Raw genomic sequence first — 23,032 nt, forward strand, 5'->3', positions numbered from 1 at the left:
ACCATGGACTAAAGTGCTCTAGGGCTCTAAATAAACTTGAAAGACAGCCTAGACACAAGGACTGCAACTCCTAGTAGGGGCCTAGTGCTGAACTGGGCCCAGAGACAGTGGACTTAGGGGGCACACAACCTACCGAGACAGCAGCTAGGGCAGCTAAGTGAGTGCTAGCATCACCCCTCCTCTAACCCCAGGCTCCACAGCTTATGGCTCCAAAAGAGACCCCTTCATTCTGCTTGAAGACAGGAGAGGGAAGAGTGGAAAAGACTTCGTCTTGCCTCTTGTATACCAGCTCAGATGCAGCAGGATAGGGCACCAATAAGAGTCGTGAGGCCCCCTTTCCAGGCCCTAACTCCGAAACCACATTTCTAGACACACCCTGGGCCAGAAGGAAACCTGCTGCCTTGAAGGGAAGGACCCAGTTCTGGCTGCATTCTTCACCTGCTAAATGAAGAGCACTTGGGCCCCGAATAACCAGCAATAATGCCCAGGTACTACATCGAGGGCCTTGGGTGAGACTGTGAGACTTGCTGGCTTTAGGTGATGCACATTCCAAGCTGCAGTGGCTATTGGGAGAGAGCGCTTATGTTTTACAAAAGCAGAGGAGAAAGTAAATCGGACATTGTCTTGAAGCTTAAGTACCAGCTTGGCCACAAGGGTGTAGAGCACCAAGCAGGCTCTTGAGGTCCTAGATTCTAGGCATGGGCTCTTAGATGGCCTAGAATCCAACTTCTGGGCCTGCCCTAGGCCAGAGAAGAGCCTACTTCCCTGAAAGGTGAGGCTAAGGATAAGTAGCATATGCCACAAACTGACTGAAGAAACTTTGGGCCTTAAGGGAACATCGGTGGTTGTTTGTCAGTACTCCTTGTGAGCCTGTGGTGGCAGTGGCCATGAGGTGAGGCTCTTCTGCCTTTGAAAAGGGAAAGGAAGCATGAGAAGAAGTGTATTTTGTGGTCTGACTGCCAGTTTACCAGCAGGACAATAGAACACCAGGTAGAATTCTAAGGAGTTTGACTCTAGTCTCTGGCTCCTGGATGGCACCTCTGGATCCACCTAGGGCCTGAAGGAACTCACTATCCCAAAGTGAAGGACACAGGCCTGGTTGTTTTTGACACTTTCTGATTGTACAGCCCCAGGGTCTTGAGTGAACATAGGCGGAAGCCAGGATGTGGTTACAGCAGGCCTTGGGTGAGACCCAGTACTGTGCTGGCTTCAAATCTGATCCAACGCAGTCATAGGTGGTGGCCACAGGAGTGCTTGTGTCAATACACCCCCTGCTTCAGGTGGCTCACAACAGAGAGAGAGAGAGAAGTCCGTTTGGGAGAAAGTAAGGAAAGCGAATTAGTCTGCCTGGTAATGGAAATAATTCTCCCAGATATTGTCCAAGACCATCAAGACAATACTTCTATGAGTCTGCAAGAACCACAGCATTACAAGGCTTGGGGTGCCCCCTAAAGCAGATGCAGCTTAGATCACAACATGTACGTACATTTAAATATCTGGAAAGCCTTCCCAAGAAGGACAGGTACAAGCAAGCTCAGACTGTGAAGACTATAATAAATACTTAACTCTTCAATGCCCAGACACAGAAGAACACCTAAAAGTATCAAGACACTCCAGGAAAATATATGATATTACCAAATAAACTAAATAAGTCACCAGGGACCAATTCTGAAGAAACAGAGATATGTGGCCTTTCAGACAGAGAATTCAAAATAGCTGTGTTGAGGAAACTCAAAGAAATTTGAGATAACACAGAGAAGGCATTCAGAATTCTATCAGATGAAAGTAACAAAGAGATTGCAATGAGATTGCAATAATTTAAAAGAATCAAGCAGAAATTCTGGAAAATGCAATTGACATACTGAAGAATGCACCAGAGTCTTTTTTTTTTTTTTTTTTTTTGACAGAGTCTCCCTCTGTCACCCAGGCTGGAGTGCAGTGGCACGATGTTGGCTCACTACAACCTCTGCCTCCTGGGTTCAAGCGATTCTCCCGCCTCAGCCTCCCGAGTAGCTGGGATTACAGGCATGCGCCACCATGCCTGGCTAATTTTTGTATTTTTAGTAGAGACAAGGTTTCACTATGTTGTCCAGGCTGATCTCAAAGTCCTGACTTCAAGTGATCCACCCATCTCAGCATCCCAAAGTGCTGGGTTTAAAGGCATGAGCCACTGCACCTGGCCTGCACTTGAATTTTTTAAAAGCAGAATTGTTCAAGCAGAAGAAACAATTAGTGAATTACAAGATAGGCTATTTGAAAATAAACAGTCAGAGGAGACAAAAGAAAAAAGAATAAGAAGCAATGAAGCATGCCTACATGATCTAGAAAATAGCCACAGATAGGCAAATCTAAGAGTTAGTGGCCCTAATGAGGAGATAGAGAAAGAGATAGGGGTAGAAAGTTTATTCAGAGGGATAATAACAGAGAACTTTCCAAACCGAGAGAAAGGTATCAATATCCAGATACAATAAGGTGCCAGAACACCAAGCAGATTTTACCCAAAAAAGACTACTTTGAGGAATTTTATAATCAAACTCCCAAAGGTCAAGGATAAAGAAAGGATCCTAAAAGCAGCAAGAGAAGAGAAACAAATAACAGACAATACATCTCCAATATTTCTGTCAGCAGACTTTTCAGTGGAAACCTTTAAGGCTGAGAGACTGTCATGACATATTTAAAATGCTGAAGGAAAAAACTACTTTTACCCTAGAATAGTATATCTGGAGAAAATATCCCTCAAATGTGAAAGAGAAATAAAGAGTTTCCCAGACAAAAAAAGAGCTGAGGGATTTCATCATTGCCAGACCTGTCCTGCAAGAAATGCTAAAGGGAGTACTTGAATCAGACAGTAAAGGATGTTACTGAGCAATAAATAATCGTCCGAAGGTACAAAACTTACTGGTAATAGTAACTACACAGAAAAACACAAAATATTATAACACCGTAACAGTGGTGTATAAACCACTCTCATGCTTAAGTAGAAATACTAAATGATGACCTAATCAAAAGTACTAACTAAACAACTTTTCAAGACATAGCACAAGAAGTTACAAATAGAAACAACAAAGAAATAAAAAGCAAGAGGATGAAGTTAAGGCATAGAGTTTTTATTCATTTTCTTTTTGTTTGTTAGTGCAAACAGTGTTAAGTTGTAATCAGCTTAAAATAATGGTTAATAAGATAGTATTTACAGGCCTCATGGTAACCTCAAAACAAAAAACATACAACAGATACACAGAAAATAAAAAAGTAAGAAACTAAACCATATTACCAAAGAAAATAATCTTGCTAAAAGGAAGACAGGAAGGAAAAAAGAAGAAGGACGAGCAGACCACAAAAAAATAAGAAAACCAATAACAAAATGGCAGGAGTAAGTCCTTACTTGTCAATAATCACATCGAATGTAAATGGGCTTAACTCTCCAATCAAAAGACATAGAGTGGCTGAATGGATTAAAAAAAATAAGACCCACTGATCTGTTGCCTATAAGAAAAACGTTTCATCTATAAGACACACATAGACTACAAATAAAGAGATGGAAGATGATATTCCATGCCAGTGGAAACAAACAAACAAAAAAGATGAGGAGAAGCCATACAGAGACAAAATCTATAAGAAGAGACAAAGAAGGTAGCAATATAATGATAAAGGGGTCGATTTGGCAAGAGGATATAACAATTGTGAAAATATATGTACCCAACACTGGAGAACCAAGATATGTAAAGTAAATATTATTAGAGCTAAAGGGAGAGATAGACTCCAACATGATAATCGCTAGAGTCCTCAAGACCCCACATTTGTCACTGAACATCTTCCAGGCAGAAAATCAACAAGGAAACATCAGACTTAATCTGCACTATAGATCAGAAACCTAATAGATATTTACAGAACATTTCATCCAATGGCTGCAGAATATGCATTCTTTTCTTCAGCACATTGTTCATTCTCAAAGATAGACCATATATCAGGTCACAAAGCAAGACTCAAAATTCAAAACAATTGAAATACCATCAAGCATCTTCTCTGACCACAATGGAATAACACTAGAAATCAATAACAAAAGGAACTTTGGAAGATATAGAAATACATGGAAATTAAACAACATGCTCCTGAATGAACAGTGGGTCAATGAAGAAATTCAGAAAGAAATTGAAAAACTTCTCAAAACAGATGACAATGTAAAGACAACATACCAAAACCTATAAGATACAGCAAAAGCAGTTCTCAGAGGGAACTTTATAGCTGTAAGTGCCTACATCAAATAAGAAGAAAAATGTAAACAACATAATGATGCATCTTAAGGAACTAGAAAAGCAAGAGCAAACCAAACCCTAAATTAGTAGAAGGAAACAAATAATAAAGATTAGAGCACAAATAAAGAAATTGAAATGACGAAAACAATAAAAAAGATCAAGGAAACAAAAAGAGTTTTTTTTTTAAGTTTAACAAAATTGACAAACCTTTACCCAGACTAGTTAAAAAAGAGAAGAGCCAAATAAATAAAATGAGAGATGAGAAAGTAGACATTACAAAGTGATACTGCAGAAATTCAAAGGATCATTAATGCCTACTATGAGCAATTATATGCCAATAAGTTAGAAAATCTAGAAGAGGCTAGAGAACCCGGAAATAAGGCCACACACCTACAACTATCTGATTTTCAACAAACCTGACAAAAATAAGCAATGAGGAAAGAGTTTCCTATTCAGTAAATGGTGGTGGGATAACAGGCAAGCCATTTGCAGAAAAATGAAACTGGACCCCTTCCTCATACCATATACAAAAATTAACTCAAGATGGTTTAAAAACTTAAACGTAAAACCCGAAACTATAAAAACCCTGGAAGACAACCTAGGCAATAGCATTCTGGACATAGGAAAGGGCAAAGATTTCATGATGAAGACGCCAAAAGCAGTTGCAACAAAAGCAAAAATAGACAAGTGGGATCCAATTAAACTAAACAGCTTCTACATAGCAAAGAAAACCATCAACAGAGTGAACAGACATAAGAAAATGTTTGCAAACTATGCATCTGGCAAAGGTCTAATATGCAGCATCTATAAGGAACTTAAACAAATTTACAAGAAAAAAACCAAGCAGCCACGTTAAAAAGTAAGGAAAGGCATGAACAGACACTTCTCAAAAGAAGACATACATGCGGCTAACAACCATATGAAAAAAAGCTCAACATCGTTGATCATTAGAGAAACACAAATCAAAACCACAATGAGATACCATCTCACAACCAGTCAGAATGGCTACTATTAAAAAGTCCAAAAACAACAGATGCAGGCAAGATTGCAGAGAAAAGGGAATGCTTAAGCACTGTTGGTGAAAGCATAAATTGGTTCAACCACTATGGAAGACAGTGTTGCAATTCCTCAAAAACCTAAAATCAGAAATAGCATTTGACCCAGCAATCCCATTACTGGGTATATAATCAAAGGATTGTAAGTTTTTCTATTATAAAGACACATGCATATGTATGTCCATTGCAGCACTATATACAATAGCAAAGACTTGGAATCAACCTAAATGTCCATCAATGATAGACTGGATAAGAAAATATGGTACATATACACCATGAAATAGTATGCAACCATTAAAAACAATGAGATTATGTTTTTAACAGGAACAGAGAAGAAGCTGGAGGCCATTATCCTTAGCAAACTAACACAGGAACAGAAAACCAAATACTGCCTGTCCTCAATTATGAGTGGGAGCTAAATAATGAGAATACATGGACACATGGAACAACACACACTGGGGCCTGTCAGAGCACCCTCTAGAGGGTGGTAGGAGAGCGAGAATCAGGAAAAATAACTAATGGGGTTGGACGCAGTGGCTCATGCCTGTAATCCCAGCACTTTCAGAAACTGAGACAGGCAGATCACCTGAGGTCAGGAGTTCGAGATCAGCCTTACCAACATGGAGAAAGCAGACCTCTACTAAAAATACAAAATTAGCAGGGCGTGGTGGTGCATGCCTGTAATCCCAGCTACTCAAGAGGCTGAGGCAGGAGAATCGCTTGAACGCAGGAGACCGAGGTTGTGGTGAGCCGAGATTGTGCCATTGCACTCCAGCCTGGGCAACAAGAGCAAAACTCTGTCTCAAAATAATAATAATAATAATAATTAAATAAAAATAATGAATGGGTACCAGGCTTAATACTGGAGTGACAACATGGGGTTGTCACCTATATTTACCTATATAACAAACATTTACCTATATAACAAACCTGTATGTGTACCCTTGAACTTAAAAGTTAAATTAACAAAAAGAAAATCTAGAAGAAATGGACAAATTCCTAGACACATACAACCTAACCATGACTGAAGCATGAAGAAATTCAAACATGAACAGAACAATAACACGCAACAAGAGCAAAGCCATGATAAAAAAATCTCCCAGTAAAGAAAGGCCCAGGACCTGATGACTTCACCACTGAATTCTACCAAACAGTTAAAGAAGAACTAATACAAATCCTACTCAAATTATTACAAAAAATAGAGGAGGATGGAATACTTCCAAACTCATTCTACATGGTCAGTATTGCCCTGATACCAAAACTAGACAAAGACACATCAAAAAATGAAAACTATAGGCCAACGACTCTGATGAATATGGATGCGCATGTCCTCAACAAAATACTAACAAACTTAACTCAATAACACACTCAAAAGATCATCATGACCAAGTGGGATTTATCCCTGGGATGCAAGGATGGGTCAACATATGCAAAGCAATCAATGTGATACATTATATCAACTGAATGAAGGACAGAAACCATATGATCATTTCAATCAATGCTGAAAAAGCATTTAAAAAAACTCATTTCTTCATGACAAAAACCTTCAAAACACTGGGGATAGAAGGAACATACCTCAACATAATAAAAGCCATATATGACAGACCCACAACTAGTATCATACTGAATGGGGAAAAACTGAAAGCCTTTCCCCTAAGGACTGGAGCATGACATGGATGCTCACTTTCACCACTGTTATTCCACAAAGTACTGGAAGGCCTACCTAGAGCGATCAGACAAGAGAAAGAAATAAAGGGCATCTGAATTGGAAACAAATAAGTCAAATTATCTTTGTTTGCAGATGATATGATCTTATACTTGGAAAACCCTAAAGATCCCACAAAATATATTAGAACTGATAAACAAATGCAGGAAAGTTGCAGGATACAAAATCAACAAAATAAAATCAGTAGCATTTCTATATGCCAACAGTGAACAATCTGAAAAAGAAAATTAAAAAGAAACCCCATTTATAATAGCCACAAACAAAATTAAATACTAGGAATTAACTTAACCAAAGAAGGGAAACATCTCTATAATGAAAAGTATAAAACACTGTTAAAGGAAATCGAAGAGGACACTAAAAAATGGAAAGATATTCCATGTTCATGGATTGGAAGAATCAATATTGTTAAAATGTCCATACTACCCAAAGCAGTCTACAGATTCAAAGCAATCCCTATCAAAATCGCAATGATATTCTTCACAGACATTGAAAAAACAATCCTAAAATCTAAATGGAACCAGAAAAGACCCAGAATAACCAAAGCTATCCTAAGCCAGAAGAACAAAACTGGAGGAATCACATTATCTGACTTCAAATTATACGGCAGAGCTATAGCAACAAAAACAGATTGGTACTGGGATAGAAACAGACACATAGACCGATGGAAAGGAATAGAGAACCCAGAAACAAATACACTAATCTATAGTGAACTGATTTTCAACACAGGTGCCAAGAACATACATTGGGGAAAGAACAGTCTCCTCAATAAATGGTGCTGGGAAAACTGGATATCCATATGCAGAATAATGAAACTAGACCTCTCTCTCACCATATACAAAAATCAAATCAAAATTGATTAAAGACTTCAATCTCAGACCTCAAACTATGATACTATTAATACTATGAGAAAACCTTGGGAAAATCTCCAGGGCATTAGTCCGGGCAAAAATTTCTTGAATAATGCCCAATAAGCACAAGCAACCATAGTAAAAGTGGACAAATGGGATCACATCAAGTTAAAAAGCTTCTACACTGCAAGGGAAATGGTAAACAAAGTGAAGAGACAACCCACAGAATGGGACAAAATATTTGCAAACTACCCATTTCACAAGGGATTAATAACCAGAATATATAAGGAGCTCAAACAACTCCATAGGAAAAAAGTCTAAAAATCCAATAAAAAAAGGGCAAAAGATTTGAATAGATATTTCTCAAAAGAAGACATACAAATGGCAAACAGACATATGAAAAGGTGCTCAACATCACTGATCATCAGAGAAGTGAAAGTCAAAAACTACAATGAGATATCATCTCACCTCAGCTAAAATGGCTTCCATCCCAGAGACAGGCAATAAGAAATGCTGGTAAGGATGTGGAGAAAAGGGACCCCCATACACTGTTGGTGGGAATGTAAATTAGTAGAACCATATGGAGAACAGTTTGGAGGCTCCTCAATAAACTAAAAATTAGAGCTTCATCATACAATCCGGCCATTCCACTTCTGGATATATACTCAAAATAAAGAAAATCAGTGTATCCAAGAGATGTCTGTACCCTCCTTTTTCTTACAGTGCTGTTCACAATAGCCAAGACTTGGAAACAACCTAAGTGTTCATCAACAGATGAATGGATAAAGAAAATGTGGTACATATACACAATGGAGTACTATTTAGCCACAAAAAAGAATGAGATCCTGTCATTTGCAGCAACATGAATGGAACTGGAGATCATTATGTTACATGAAAAAAGTCAGGCACAGAAAGACAAATCTCGCATTTTTTAGATCACTCATCAATGGGATCTAAAAAATGAAAGCAGTTGAACTCATGGAGATAGAGAGTAGAAGAGTGGTTACCAGAGGCTGGGGGGAGTGGGGTAGTGGGGAGATGGGGAGGGGGAAGGCAGGGATGGTTAATGGGTACAAAGAAAAGTGAGAAATAATGGATAAGACTTAGTATTTGATAGCACGACAGGGTGACTATAGTCAATAATAATTTAATTGTACATTTAAAAATAAGTAAAAGAGTATAAATGGATTGTTTATAACACAGGGATAAATGCTTGAGGGAATCGGTACCCTGTGATGCGATTATTACGGATTGCATGCCTATACCAAAACATCTCACTTAACCCGTAAATATATACACCTACTGTGTACCCTCAAAAATTAAAAGTAACAACTTTACTAAAAAACAAACCCAATGTTTGTATTTTGAGTCTCTTGGGACTGCCTTCCCCGCCCATGAATGTCACAGTTGAACATGGATGACTTCTGCTGTCTTCAAAAGTCGTTTCCCCTGCCATCTGCGACAGTGAACTCTCCTTATTCTCCTACCGCCTCTGTCTGCCCACTCCCTTCGCAGTGCTTCCCAATATTTGTCAGGTCAAAGCATGAAAAGAAAATGATTTTGCTGGTGCAGCTCAATGGAGTGAACTGCTGGGGACTGGTGCTCTGGACAGGCTGTGTGCAGTTGATGGAGCAGCTGAGGGTATCCATAGCTGCTGGATTGGGCTGCTTCACCTTAGCTTTGCCTTCAGGGATTTTCCCTTCTGGCTCCACACATGCTCCCTGGGTGACCTCCGTCTGTCACTTGGCTTCTACCACAGAACCCCTATCAATCACTCTGCATCTCTTCTCCCGTCTAGGGCTCCCACAGTTGCCCCTCACCAGTGGGTGCACACTCACTGTTGGACATGTGCCCCAGGATGTTTCAAGAAGCCTCTGTTGCATCCTGCCCAAGCAGTGAATTCGTTGTCCTGCCCCCACGTGGCCCTTTTATGCCTTCCTGGTCAGGGGCACCATCATCCACATGGTCACTCTGGAGGCAAATCTGAGTGTTGCCTTCAATTCTCGGGTGGCCCCCATTCCCCGCAGCCAATCAGTCTCCTGTTGCTTTTCTCTGCTGGATACTTCTCCAGGCCACCCTCCTCTTCATCCCTAACTGACAAAGCCCAAGCTCAGGCCTCATTCGTCTCAGGTTTCCTTCTTCTACTGCGACCTCTCCCATCCATGCTGCTTGGAGGCAGTGGCTGGGACCCTGTAAACACGACCTCACAATGTCATTTTATCTCATGGCTCCCTGGTCACCTACAGGACAAATCCATGTTCCTTTCGTTGCCCTGCGGGACTCTCCAGCCTTCTTTGTGGCTCTTTGGGTTTTTCATCTCAAATCTCTGCTCCAGAAAGCCAAGCTATTTGCAATTCCATACACATGTTTGGTGAATTTTAGCCTGTTTCTTTTTTCTTGCAGCCCCCACTTTGTCGGAATGCCTTTCCCTCCCACAGACCCCCTCCCATGGCCCACTTTTATTCATACCGTAACACACAGGTCAGCCTCGGTCACCTTCAGGGAGCCTTCTGGAACTGCCTTTCCTCTTCATTATGGCTTCCATCTTACCTTGTGTGTCATGGAAAGGGCACTTCTACCTTAGTGTCAGTATTGGGTTTCTGCATCTCACTCAGAGACGATAAGTAGGCTGTGTGTGTGATACCCTTCCGGGTTCCCAACATTGGCCAACACAAGGTATGACACAGATTAGGTGCCCAGTGAGCCCCAGCGGGGTGGATGATCTGATGATGTGCTGGGCTTTGAACGAAGGGCACACTCAAGTAGGAAGTGGGAGATGAACTGAGTGTTCCTGGCAGGGTGTCAGGAGGGGTAAGGGCTCACGGTGCATGGGAGTTCCTGGTTGTACTGGTCAATGCCTTCCATCTGTATTTCAACTGCAGGCAGCTGTGTTAATGGTAAAGAATAAACTAGCAGAGGAATGCCTCCATGAGCTAAACACACCCACATGACAGAACACCAGGTTAAAGCCCCTGCTGCCACCTGCTGGCAAGGTACCCTTGGCTCCTATCCTGGCAGGAGAATAACTTTTATTCCCTCTGCACAACAGACTGAGCCACACCTCTGTGCCTCTGCACATGCTGTTCCTTCTCTCTGCATGTCTTTCCCTTCACCTGATCGACTGACTTGCAGATATATCCAATTCATTTTTCTCATGCTTACTTAAATTCCAACTCCTTTAGGATGATGGCCCTGAAACCCTCCTCCACTGGCACCTCCGCAGAATCCATGACACACTTAAACACAGCACCTAGAACATTTGATGACCGTCAAGGCTCTGTGTATCTGGGTGCTTCAGGATGGGGTGATGGCAGAGGGAGATGAGTGGCTGTGTCTGACTCACTTCTGAGTTGTCAGAGTCAATGAGTACATGACTGGCCTAGTTCACATATTGATTCAGCATATGAATGAATGAATGTTGCATGAGAAAAGGTTTAACCATAGGTCACTTTTAGTCCAGGGCAGACAAACAAATTGTTGGTGGACTGGAGTCATCAAGGAGGAGGTGTTTTGGCAGTGTTTCAGGAACACGAGGATGCCGAGCAGTGGAGCAAGGAGGAAGTCATTCTCAGGGCAGCGGCCACCATGAGCAAATGCTCACACAGAGGAGAGGCAGGCTCGGGTGTTTTGGAGAAAGGTGTGATATAGTGTGGGGCAGCTGCAGGGTGGTTTGTGTGCTGGGGTTGAGAGTTCTGTGGTGGGAGAGGCAGGGTGGGACCAGATGTCTCAGGCTGCACCGCCATCCTTGTGCTCAAGCCAGGGCCTTGGGATCAGTGCTCTGTGCTTTCCCATCTGACGGAGCGTGGGACCTCTGCTCTTTCTTCATGAATGTGGAAACTCAGAATTGAAGGGCTCCCTGTTTAGGCAGATGGCTCCACTGAAGCAATAAGGATTGTTAAAAGCCGAGAGAGAGCAAGGAAGCCCAAGACAACACAGGAGAGTATAGGAGCTGCAGAACACGTGAGAGTCCATGAGCATGGGTGCCCAGTTAGTGGCCAAGGGTTTACTTTGCAGAAGGACTGTTTTCGGGTAGGCTATGACTTGATTCAGTTAGGGATGGGTCCTTTGGGCACTTGATTCACTGGAGACAGTTCCAGGTCTCCAACCCTTTGGGGGATTCGATGTGCCTCCCAAGGTTGAAGCCATGTGTCTTTTCACGTCAGCCTATCCTTATTCGCTAGCTCTCGCTTATCCCTAGGGAAACTGGAGTGAACAGCTGGAGAGGCCCGAGCATTGCTCAGGCCTGTCTGACTCCAGAGCCCATCCTCTCTCCCCTTCCCCAGGCCCCCTCACCTGCACGTCTCCAATGATGTCCTCCATGACCACATCGTACTGAACCAGGAAGTCAGCCATGATGCCTGAGCCAGAGATGGACGACTGATCTTGCAATGTCGGGCAGTAGGTGATTCGGACACAGGTCTCTCCCTTCTCGATCCTGGCGGATGGGGGTGAATCCACCTCACCTGTATGGGTGGGGAGAATCAGGCAGGGTGGTACAGAGGACTCGCAAGACAGAAGAATCAGGGAAAGGGCAGCACAAAGGGTGCTGTCTGGGGAGGGTGAGAAGTCTAACTCCTCCCCAAACCTCTGGTGCCTCCTGCCTACATCTTTCTACCTGCCTCACGCTCCTCTCCCAGTCCCACAGCCGGCTCCTCTCTGCATCCTCCACTGAGCCCAGCTGGACAGACTCAACCCGGCCATCAGCTCCCAGGCCCTGGCAATGTGGCCCTCACTGGCAACCTCACCCTGCCTCATTTTCCATGCAACCTGGGGCCAAGTCTTTGGAGGCGTGGCATGTCCAGAGGTACACCAGCAGCCAGTGCCTCCTCCCAGAGAGGCAGTGCAGTGAGTGTGTGTCCAGGAGACAGACAGACACACAGACAAGGTCTAGGTCTCCTCCCATCCCCTCACTGCTGTGGGAAACAGCAGCCTAGCAAGGTTGTCCTCTGGATCGGATTTCATATTTCTTCTTCCCTCTCTTCCTTCTGACTGTGGGCATCATGTGTGTGAACAAGCCTTTTAGAGTCTCATGAAATCACAGATGAATCTCTAGTCCCAGATGTTTGCTGAGCTGGCCACAAGATCAACTCCTCTGGAATCCAAGACAAATGTCCATTTAGAAATGTCACTGTGCCTCCTTTTTATCCAGAAAATGGAAACTTGGGAATTCTGCTCCCCCTCCTTCCTGCCACAGCTGTCAGGAAGCTCAGGGGCACACTGAGCCCCATACTCTCTGAGGCGCCTGCTCACATACATTCCCTTGGCTTCCTTCCTCTCAGAGCTCTTTGTTCTGTTTTCTCCCCCACAGGATTGGTCCTACCCTCTGTTTTAACCTTTAAGGAGAATGGGGGAGGGACCTGCCATTTATAGCTTAGGGCTGAAGAGTGCATGCAGGCTGCAGGGACTCAGATGGCCTGTGGGCCCAGGTTCCAGCTGCTGCTGTGTGTCCCTGGACAAGCGACTCATTCTCTCTAAGCCTCTGGCTCCTCATCTACAGCACAGGCATGACCACAGCTCCTACTTCATAGGCAGTGCTTGTGGGAAATAAATGAGGCCATTCATGTAAAGCGTTTGGAGCCATACCTGCATCTCAGTGAGTGCCACCTAATGCTAACGAGTAGAATGATCGTGCAATCTTCTCTGCACCACATAGTTGGGAGGGAGGAATTCTCTCAAAGTCTCACAGTGGTCCTGAGCTGTAGATGGCATCTCGTCCATTTTACAGATGGGAAAAGTGAAGTCGAGCAATGGAGTGACTGGCTTTGATCGTCCCACATTAGGGGAGTGTCAGCACTGGGATTTGAATCCAGTCTGTGTGTCTGTCTGTGTCTGTTACATCCACTGTCCACCCAGTGCCTCTCTGGGTCAACAGAGTCGAATGAGTTGGGACCTCCAATGCTAAACAGCTTTGGAGGGGCTGCCACATGAGCCAGGGATTTCTCTGCGTCTGTCCTCTCATCTCTCAGATGAGGTGAACAGGCCAGCTCTGTGATTCTCCAACCTGGCTGGACGTCAATGTTGCCTGAGACTGGTTGACGACACAGCTTCCTGGGCCCCACCCCCATGCTACTGAACCAGACCCTGAAGGCTGAGCTCCAGGAATCTGCATTTCTAGGAGCCCATGTTGTGATTCTGATGTAGCCAGTCTGGCCTTCCAAAACCTCTGGGTGAAATTTGAAGCAAACCTCTGAGGCAAGATGCTTCTCTTCCCTCCAGGGCCTGAGATGGTGTCCTCCAGGGAGCCTGCACTTGCTGTGTGCTCACTGTCCTGCCATTCTCAGTGGGGATTCAGGGAAAAGCATGATTTGGCCAGTGTGGCTTCTACAGCCTTCAGCATGGTTAACATACGATTTAATTTCATTAGCCCACCCAACAAACCCTCCCTTATCACTGATTTTTTTTTTTAGGGAAATCAAGAGTCTGGGAAGTTTCTAATGTGCCAGGTCATACAGCCTGTAAGGACCAGGCCAAGGTTAAAATCCAAATATTTTCACCTTCAAACATGCCCTCTTCTCACTGAATTAGGAAGGAACTTGGCAGTGAATACAGAGCAGAAGTGGCACTAGAGGGAAACCCAGTGGAATCGATAAGGTTTTCATTCAGTGAAGGCCAGTCTGATGGGTGACCCGTAGTGCTGCCCACATACTTGCATGGGCATTGGTGCGCAGACGGCTGGTCCTCAGGGGTGGTATGTGCACATAGGAGATGCCTGTCCTTTCTGACACTGTAACCTCTACACTCAGCCTCTTCACCAATTGGCCGGGCCTCAGGCTCACCACCAGCTGGTACTGGCCCTGGTGCCGCTGAAGCAGTTCCTCATAGGCCAGGGAAAAAGTCACCTCTGTGCCTGCTGCCAGGCTGGTGGAGATGCGGAACTTCTCTGATTCCCGGTCCCTGGGTAGGAAAGGGAGGATGGTGGGAAGAGAAAGGGATCTTCTGAGGAGTACAGGGGCTGTTAGATGACCTAGTTTTGCTCCCCCCAACCCTGGTCCCAGCCGACCTGACTAGGCTTCTGGTTCAACTGAGTCACTGGCCCATGGTCCGTCATCCATGCATCCACTTATCAATCTCTCTCTCCCTTCCTCCCTCATTCAGCCTCCTAAATATTCTGCTTGAGAAATTATCTCACAGGTCGTCCACCCTTAAGGGAAATTTGTCCATGAAGATCTGAATATAGAACAGACCAACTAGGGTCTAATGATTCATTTTACAAAAGAGTTTTCAATTTACATACAATGCCTCAGCCCCTTCAAATAGACCCTCCCACTATCCTCTCCCCTATGCTTTCGAAGGAGCTTGTTCATATGGCAGTAACTCAGTTTGCTGGAGCCAAAGCTAAAGTTTTCGCTCCATGAAACTCTCTTGGAAGCTGGGAGGAAACACTGAAGGAAGACAATACATTTCTGCCCGCTGAATGGAACTCAGGAAACAAAATTCAATTTAGAAAAATCTCACTTGCATGTAACCTTCCTGGAAGGTGCCAGTTCTTAAATAAGCCACAATCTGCTGACAGTAGAAAAGTGGAAATGGGGAAGTAAACTTCCATTTATTGAACACCCACCCTGTTACAGGCTTTGATATTCATTAACTCACATCATCTTCACATAATCCTATGAAGTAGAGGTCATGTCCCCACTCTGCAGAGATGGAGACTGAGGACCAGAGAGAACGTGCATCTCCCCTAAGCACACAGCTAAGATGATTAAGTCATGTTTTGGACTGGATGGGGTCTTACCTGATGCCTACGTGAGCAGCTGTCTTTCCCTGCTGATGGGCTTCTTCATAGATTTTCTTTGCCTGGTGCTTCTCTTTGACTTCTGCAATGTAGACTTTATTGTTGATGGTCCTAATGGGGCAGGAAAGAGGAGGGACAGCAGAGACAGAGAAAATAGTTGGTCAGAGACAGAGAAAGAGACACATGAGGTAGAAAGAGGAGGATAGAGATAGGGAAAGAGAAAGAACAACACAGTGCCATAAAGCCCCAGTGTGAGCGGCAAGAAGAGAAGAAGAGGAAAGGAGAGGGAGATAACAGAGTGAAGTAGTTATCATTATCTCCATTTGTCAGATGGGGAAATAGAGTCCACACAGCATATGGTGGATCTGGTGTTAGAGTTTTGTGTTTCCCAAAGTGTTGAATGAATTCTACCTTTTGGCACACAACATAATTTTAGGTACGATATAACCGAATATTTTTATTATAATTGTTATGTATTTACAGTAATGTTTATTAAATTACAACTAGCACATTAAACCCATGATCTCATAGATATTGTTGCTCAGAATAAAGCTAACTCAGATCATCTCAGAAAGTATATCTATTGAAAAAATATATTGGGTATATAATATGGCCATATTAATATAAAAATATATTAAGTAAATACTATGGGTGGTATAAGTGGTAAAAATTGTGAAAGAAGTGTGCAAATTGTTGCAAAGTCTTCTGGGCCTGACTAGGGAGGAGGCCTTGTCCTCAGGGAGCTCAGAGACTGATGAGTTACAAGCAGACTTGCTTACCCCCATTTTCCGCATTTCTCTAAGGAAGGTAATAAAGTGAAAAGAAGCTCAAAGAAGGGAGAGAACACTTTTGCCCAGGTCTTCAGGAAAGGGTCCTAGAGAAGGTAGCCTTGAAGCTAGGCCTGAAAGACAGGGAGGATATGGATAAATAATCCTCACTGGCCATGCCTTCTCAGTTTCCTCTGTTGGCTCTTTCTCTTCCTAACCTCCAAATCTTTGGAACACTCCAAGGCTCTGTTGTCAACCTTTTATCCTCTCCCCTCCCTCCCTCTCCCCTTCTGTCCTCTACTCTTTCTACATTGGCTCTCTAGGTGATGTCATTTAGCACCATGGCCTTAAATACCATTTATATACAGATGCCTCCCAAATCTGTATCTCCAGTGTGGACTTGTGCCCTGAACTCTAGACCCATCCAATTTCTTACTTGGCATCTCCACTAGAATATTCCATAGACACCTGAAGCTGAACATATCCAAAACTGAGCTCCTGACAACTCTCCCCTCCCAAATCTGTTCCTCCTCTGGTATCTTTGTTTCAGGACATAGTTGCTCAGCTAAAAATCTTAGAGTCATGTTGGATTCTCCTCTTTGTTTCAGAATCCACATCCAATCCATCAGGGATTTTCAGCTCCATCTTTAGAAGACATCCACAATCTGACTGACTTCTTACCACTTTATTTGCTGCTGTACCCCTGGTGCCTGGAATATGGCTTGGCACAGAGGAGGTACTCAACAATTATTTGTGGAGTGGACATCCTGGACAGACAGCAGGAAAACACAGAATGTGTTTCAGGGGACAGCAAGTAGTTAAATTTGACTGGAGTGGAGGGGCAGGGAAGGGAGGTATGGAGAGAAAGTTGGAGTGGATGAGTGGCCCTAGAGAATAGGGGGCTTTGAACACAAGACTCAATGAGCTCATACAGCAGCAAAGACTTTTTGCCATGGAGAATGGAGAGTCTTGGACAAATCTTGAAAAGGGGAAGGATGGATCAGAGCTGGCCTTTGAGGTGTGATAGTTGGGTGTCCTAGAGAAAGTTAGTGCAACTCTGTAGGACGCAAGTACAACAGTTTCCATTTTACAAGTGGAGTAACTGAGGCACAGGTATCAGGAAAGTTGCTTGACCAAGGCAGCAGCTTCCAGGAACACTGGGGGAGGATAGGCTGGTGGCAGAAGAGACCACTCAGGGAAGAAGTGTTTCTAGGCAGCTGAAACAGAGTGTTGCTGTGGCTGGGCTAGTGTGGGGGTGGGCCGAGCTGGCACCTCCCCAAGGTCTCCTGGGGGGTGAGGGGGGTAGGGTGGAGCTGGTCTGGCAGCAGGACACTGGGGCCTCTGTGTGTGTGCTGCCTCCAGCCAGCATACTTTCCACAGAGTCTGCCCAAGAACATTTCCTCCAGCCAGCTTTGCTTAATTTTTTAAAAAAAAAATCTGTTGGTGTTTTTTTCAATTGAAGCAAAAATCCAAATTCTGCCTGACTACTTGGCCCTTACATCATTTGACTGCCAGCTTCTCTGGTTAGACCCCCATACTCCAAACCCACACCTGCTCTTTTTGGTCCTTGATTCCCCTGGGTCCCAACATGCAATGATCTTTGTCCCTTCAAATCTTACCCATGTGAAAATCCTGCTTTCAGGGAGCCCTCCTTGACTGCCTCAGCACTTCTCCCCCAAATTCCTTGGCTCTGACTCCATACCAGTCCTCTCCTCTAACCCAATCCTTCTCCAGGGGAAGTGCCAGGAGGCTCTTGATGGCACAGCCTAGGCCCACCCCAGGGACAAGCGGGGCTGAACAAGGGTGGATATTCTATTTGTGCTGGGCTCACTTATCTGGTAAATCTGATAGTCCCTCTACCCAAATCCAGGGGCCTTTTTGTAATTCATACTAAAGTGTGATACTGGCTACTGAGGCCCCACTAAGCTTTCCCTTTATCTGCTCCAGCTCCCTTGTTTATCACCTCAACAGGGTACTGTCATCTACCAGGTCTAACAAGCCGAAAAAAGGTAAACACCATCTATATTTACTTACTCTCCACTACAATCAGGTTGTTTCTCCCTCGATAGTCTCTCAGATCCACCACCACTGTCCTGCTCCCACCTTCAGCATCCCCTACGTGGCCCTATTCTCTAGGCCCACTCATCCACTCCAACCCCCACTCATCCACTCCAACCCCCACTCATCCACTTCAGCCCCCTATTCTCTAGGCCCACTCATCCACTCCAACTTTCTCTCCATACCTCTCTTCCCTGCCCCTCCACTCCAGTCAAATTTAACTACTTGCTGTCCCCTGAAACACATTCTGCCCCTGTTTGCCTACTCAGCTCCTGGCCACCTAGCTGGCCCCTCCAGTCTACTACCACTTCACAATCACCTCTCCTTGCTTAAAACCTTGCCACGTCTCCTTATTATGGCCCACGCTTATTTCTAAAGAGGGGTGCACATGTCACAGGGGATGCTGGAGACAAATCGAGAGGGAGTGGAAAAATAATATTCATACTCTATTTTAGGGCTTTTTCCTTATCCTTTAGGGATTAATATTTATATGCTTCATAATGTACCTAATATATTTGCTCAGCAGTATATTCATATAATGCATAAATGAATAAGTATACATGTTTTGGGAGTATAGGATCAAGTTTTTCCTGATAGGTGTGCAAACACATAAGATGGTTTGGAGACCATTAAGTGAGACCCAAGGAGGTGCTCTAACATTGGAAGTCCTCCACAGCCTAGTCTTTCTCTGCCTCTCACCTCTCATTTTTTTTTTTTTTTTACCACTCTTCTACCTCTTGTCTGTCCCTGACAGTACAGTGACACAGAAGTACTTGCAGTTCCCCTAATTGAGGGAACATTTGTGCCTTTATTCCTTTTTCCTGGATTCCTCCAGTCCTGCCCTCACCCTGGTTGCCTGGTGAAGATGTCCTATTTCAAGCCTCAGTTTAGGTGTTATCTCTCTGAGGTTTTCTCCACCAGCCTGGGAATAGGAAACTCACCATTGTCTTCTGGTCCACCTCACCATTCCAACCATTCCACATTCAGACTTCTCTTTTTCCCCAGCATACTTTATTAAAGTAATCTACTCACTGCTTCCCAACCCAATGCTCTTTTTTAGAGGCAGTCTCACTCTGTCACCCAAGCTGGAGTGCAGAGATCATAGCACAGTGCAGCCTCAACCTCCCATGTTCAAGCAATCCTCCTGCCTCAGTCTTCTGAGTAGCTGAGACGATAGGCATGCACCACCACACCCTGCTAATTTTCATTTTTTTTCTAGAGATGGGTTCTCCCTATATTGCCTAGGCTAGTCTTGAACTCCTGGCCTCAAGCAATCCTCCCACTTCAGCCTCCCGAAGCTCTGGGATTACAGGTGTGAGTCACTGTGCTGGGCCAGTTTCCTTTTTTATATCCCCCCTTAAATTGTGAAGTCTCTGAGACTAGGGACTATATGCAGTTCATCTTCCTCTTTCTGTTGGACTCAGCACAGTGTAAGTCACACACTCAGCACCAGGAAATGTTCGTTTAAAAAGCAATAAAGCTAATATTATCAACTACTTAATATGTGCCTGGAGCTAATTTTAGCATATGTTTCCATGTATATTAGTTCATTTAATCCTTGAAAGTGAGTTCTGGCCGGGTGCGGTGGCTCACGCCTGTAATCCCAGCACTTTGGGAGGCTGAGGTGGGCGGATCACGAGGTCGGAGATGGAGACCATCCTGGCTAACACTGTGAAACCCTGTCTCTACTAGAAGTACAAAAAATTAGCTGGGCGTGGTGGCATGCGCCTGTAGTCCCAGCTACTTGGGAAGCTGAGGCAGGAGAATCGCTTGAACCTGGGAGGCGGAGGTTGCAGTGAGCTGAGATTGTGCCACTGCACTCCAGCCTGCACAACAGAGCGAGACTCCATGTCAAAAAAAAAAAAAAAAAATGAAAAAAAAAAAGAAAGAAAGAAAAAAAGAAAGTGGGTTCTAATTTTATCCCCATTTTGTAGATGTGTAAAATGAGACTCCCAGAAATGAAGTAAGTTGCCCTGGGTCCCAAATTGGCAGAGCCAGGATTCAGACTCAAGAAGTCTGATCTCAGAGTGCATTCTCTTAATCACTATGCTCTGCTGACAGAATAAGCACAAGAATGAACAAATATATGCACAAATGAATGAAGTGGTGACTTTGGAAGCAGACTTACATAGTGAAATTGGAGATAAAGGCAAGATGAGGCAGATCCAGGTCAAAGATGGCTTCATGGGCTTCAGCATGTGGATTAAACAGGACAGAGGTGACCAAGGTGTGGGCATAGCGAGACACCACCGTGGAGCGCATAGAATAGCTTGTCATTAACAGCTGAGAGAGAAGACAGGAGGAGGTGTTTTAGGTAGACTATGTCCTCAGCCTAGATGGGCTAGTATTTGGGAACCCAAGATTCCTACACAGGCCTCAAAATATACAGGTGGATAAACTAAGGCCTAGAGAGGGAAAACAGCCTCTGTCATCCATTTGGAGGATCTGCCTGATTACTTCAGCAAGCTTTATCAAGTCTCAGAACCCAAGACTCACAGAAGATTAGAGATCAAGGGACCTCTCTGGACAAGCACTTCTCTAACTTTGATGTGCACATGAATCTCCTGGAAAGCTTGTTAACATGAAGATTCTGATTCAGCAAGACTAGGGCGAGGGCTGAGATTTTATCTTTCTAAAAAGCTCCCATGGGATGATGCTGCTGCTAGTCCACAGATTTCACTTTGAGTAGCAAGGCTTTAGAATATAGCAGAGCAGCCGCCATTCATTGAATCCTACTCTGTCCAAGGCACTGTGATAAATATTGATTTTTTTCTTCTTTAGGATCTCAGGTGTAAAGAATTGCACTTATAAGCACAATCATGCACTGCAAGCATGGTAAGTATCTGGCATCCATGATGAGGGCACACAGCAAGTACAATATCTATCTTCTTCCTCTCCTTTCTTGAGACAATGGTCCCTCTATCTACCCATATGTGACACAGAGCTAGTTCCTTCCCAGTGTGGGGCAGTGGGAAATGAGGACAATTTGAGATCAGACGGTTCTGCCACTTCCTAACTGTGTCTTAACCTTGGAACCTCTGTTTTCTCTTCTCTATAATGGGGATAATAATATAGCCCAGCTCACAGAGATGCTGTGAGGACTAAATGAAATAATAATTCTGGGACCCCTGGTGCAGCACCTGACATGTGCTCAGCAAATAGTACCACTTTTCTCTGGCTCTAGCTTCTCAGTCATAGGACTGAAGAAACACACTGAATAACCTTCCCAAATTTCCCCCAAGAAGCTAATTTTATCACAAATCCCCAAGCTTTGTTCCCTCATTCCAGAACTGACCTTTGTGCTTGATGAAGCGGGGACAGGGGGTCCCTGGTATGTCAGTTCAAGAAGAATGGTCAGCAAAAAGCTGACACAGATGAGGTACCTCCACCCAGACATGATGCCACCTCTGGCCTGGATCTGTTGTTCACATCCAGAAGATCTGAGCCCGATCTCCAAACCCTTGCTCTTTTAAACCTCCAGGTACCCCTTCTCTTGAGAGGGAGGGACCATCCTGAAGGGTGGGGAAGGCTCTGAATGTGGCATTGAGGCTCACACAAGCCAGGATTGTCCAGGAGCTGGGGCTGGCATCTTGCCTGGAGAAGGGCCAGTTCCATGCTTCCTTTTTTCCCCTCATCCAGCTGTAAGATGAATGGAAACTAAACATACCAGAGTGCTGGGTCTGTCTGTTTGCTGTGTTGGCTCAGGGTGGGGTTTTTCTTTCCTATAAACATCCACAGGAGCCCAGTAACTGGGGCCGGAGAAAGGTCACTTAGCATTGATCATCTTAAAAAGGTAGTGGCGATGAGAGACGGATTGGCAAGGCAAGCCCCCAATACTGGTCTTCCCTGGTATTGACTTTAGCCTAGTGCCGGGAGGGACTTACTCAGGATCCCATAACAATTTAGGGATCCCATAGACATAATAAGACTTACAATCTCTAGAATAGCCAGAGGCCAAGACAGGCTGGGGCAGGACTGAGAAAGAATATAACACAGTGGTTTCAAAATACAGGCTCTAGACTCAGACCACCTGGGTTGAATCTCAGTTCTGCCACTTACTGACTGTATAATATTGAGCAAGTTAATTAACCTCTCTGTAGCCTCAGTTTCTTCATCTATAAAATAAGAATAGTAATAGCACCTACTTCATAAAGTTCTTATGAAGATTAAGTGAGTTTGTACTTTTAGAATGCTTGGCACATGGTAAGTGATCAGTAAATAGCTGCTAGGAGGAGGGCAGGATGAGGCATGACAGAGATCAAAAGTCTGGAAAGCTCCCTGTCCTCAGAGACCTGAGTGGAGGGAGAAGGGCGGAGCTGAGGTGCTCTGGACTCAGGATCTGCAGGTCTTGTGGAGGGTAGGAGTGAGGAATGGGGCTGAGAAAAAGGAAAGTACTTGAAGGTCTGCACAAGGACTATCAGCCTCAGTCAGAATCCTGCCGCCCCGGCCCTCCCACCTCCACCTATCCACGCAGGGAGCACAGACAGCTCCAGTACTTACTCTCAGGGGCAAAATCTCTGATGACATTTTACAAACTGCCCCAGGAACACTCAGATTTGTCCTAGGGCATTTGGCATCACAACAAAGTCT

The 23,032-nt window shown here is 44.3% G+C and overlaps 1 protein-coding gene across 1 annotated transcript in view; it reads right to left on the reverse strand.

Annotated features, from left to right (window-relative positions):
* ITIH6 (inter-alpha-trypsin inhibitor heavy chain family member 6) overlaps positions 1-21,884 on the reverse strand; it is a 43,466-nt gene extending 21,582 nt beyond the window's left edge. The window contains exons 1-5 of the mRNA XM_032757011.2: positions 21,738-21,884; positions 20,571-20,725; positions 15,618-15,728; positions 14,529-14,776; positions 12,176-12,345 (exon numbers count right to left, since the gene is read on the reverse strand). Of these exons, the coding sequence (XP_032612902.1) occupies positions 12,176-12,345; positions 14,529-14,776; positions 15,618-15,728; positions 20,571-20,725; positions 21,738-21,839 (786 nt within the window). The 5' untranslated portion in view covers positions 21,840-21,884. The remainder of the gene's footprint in view (positions 1-12,175; positions 12,346-14,528; positions 14,777-15,617; positions 15,729-20,570; positions 20,726-21,737) is intronic.
* Positions 21,885-23,032: the final 1,148 nt, after the last annotated feature.

This window comes from Hylobates moloch, unplaced genomic scaffold (genome assembly GCF_009828535.3).
Source record: "Hylobates moloch isolate HMO894 unplaced genomic scaffold, HMol_V3 SCAFFOLD_7, whole genome shotgun sequence".
Classification (NCBI taxonomy): Eukaryota; Metazoa; Chordata; class Mammalia; order Primates; family Hylobatidae; genus Hylobates; species Hylobates moloch.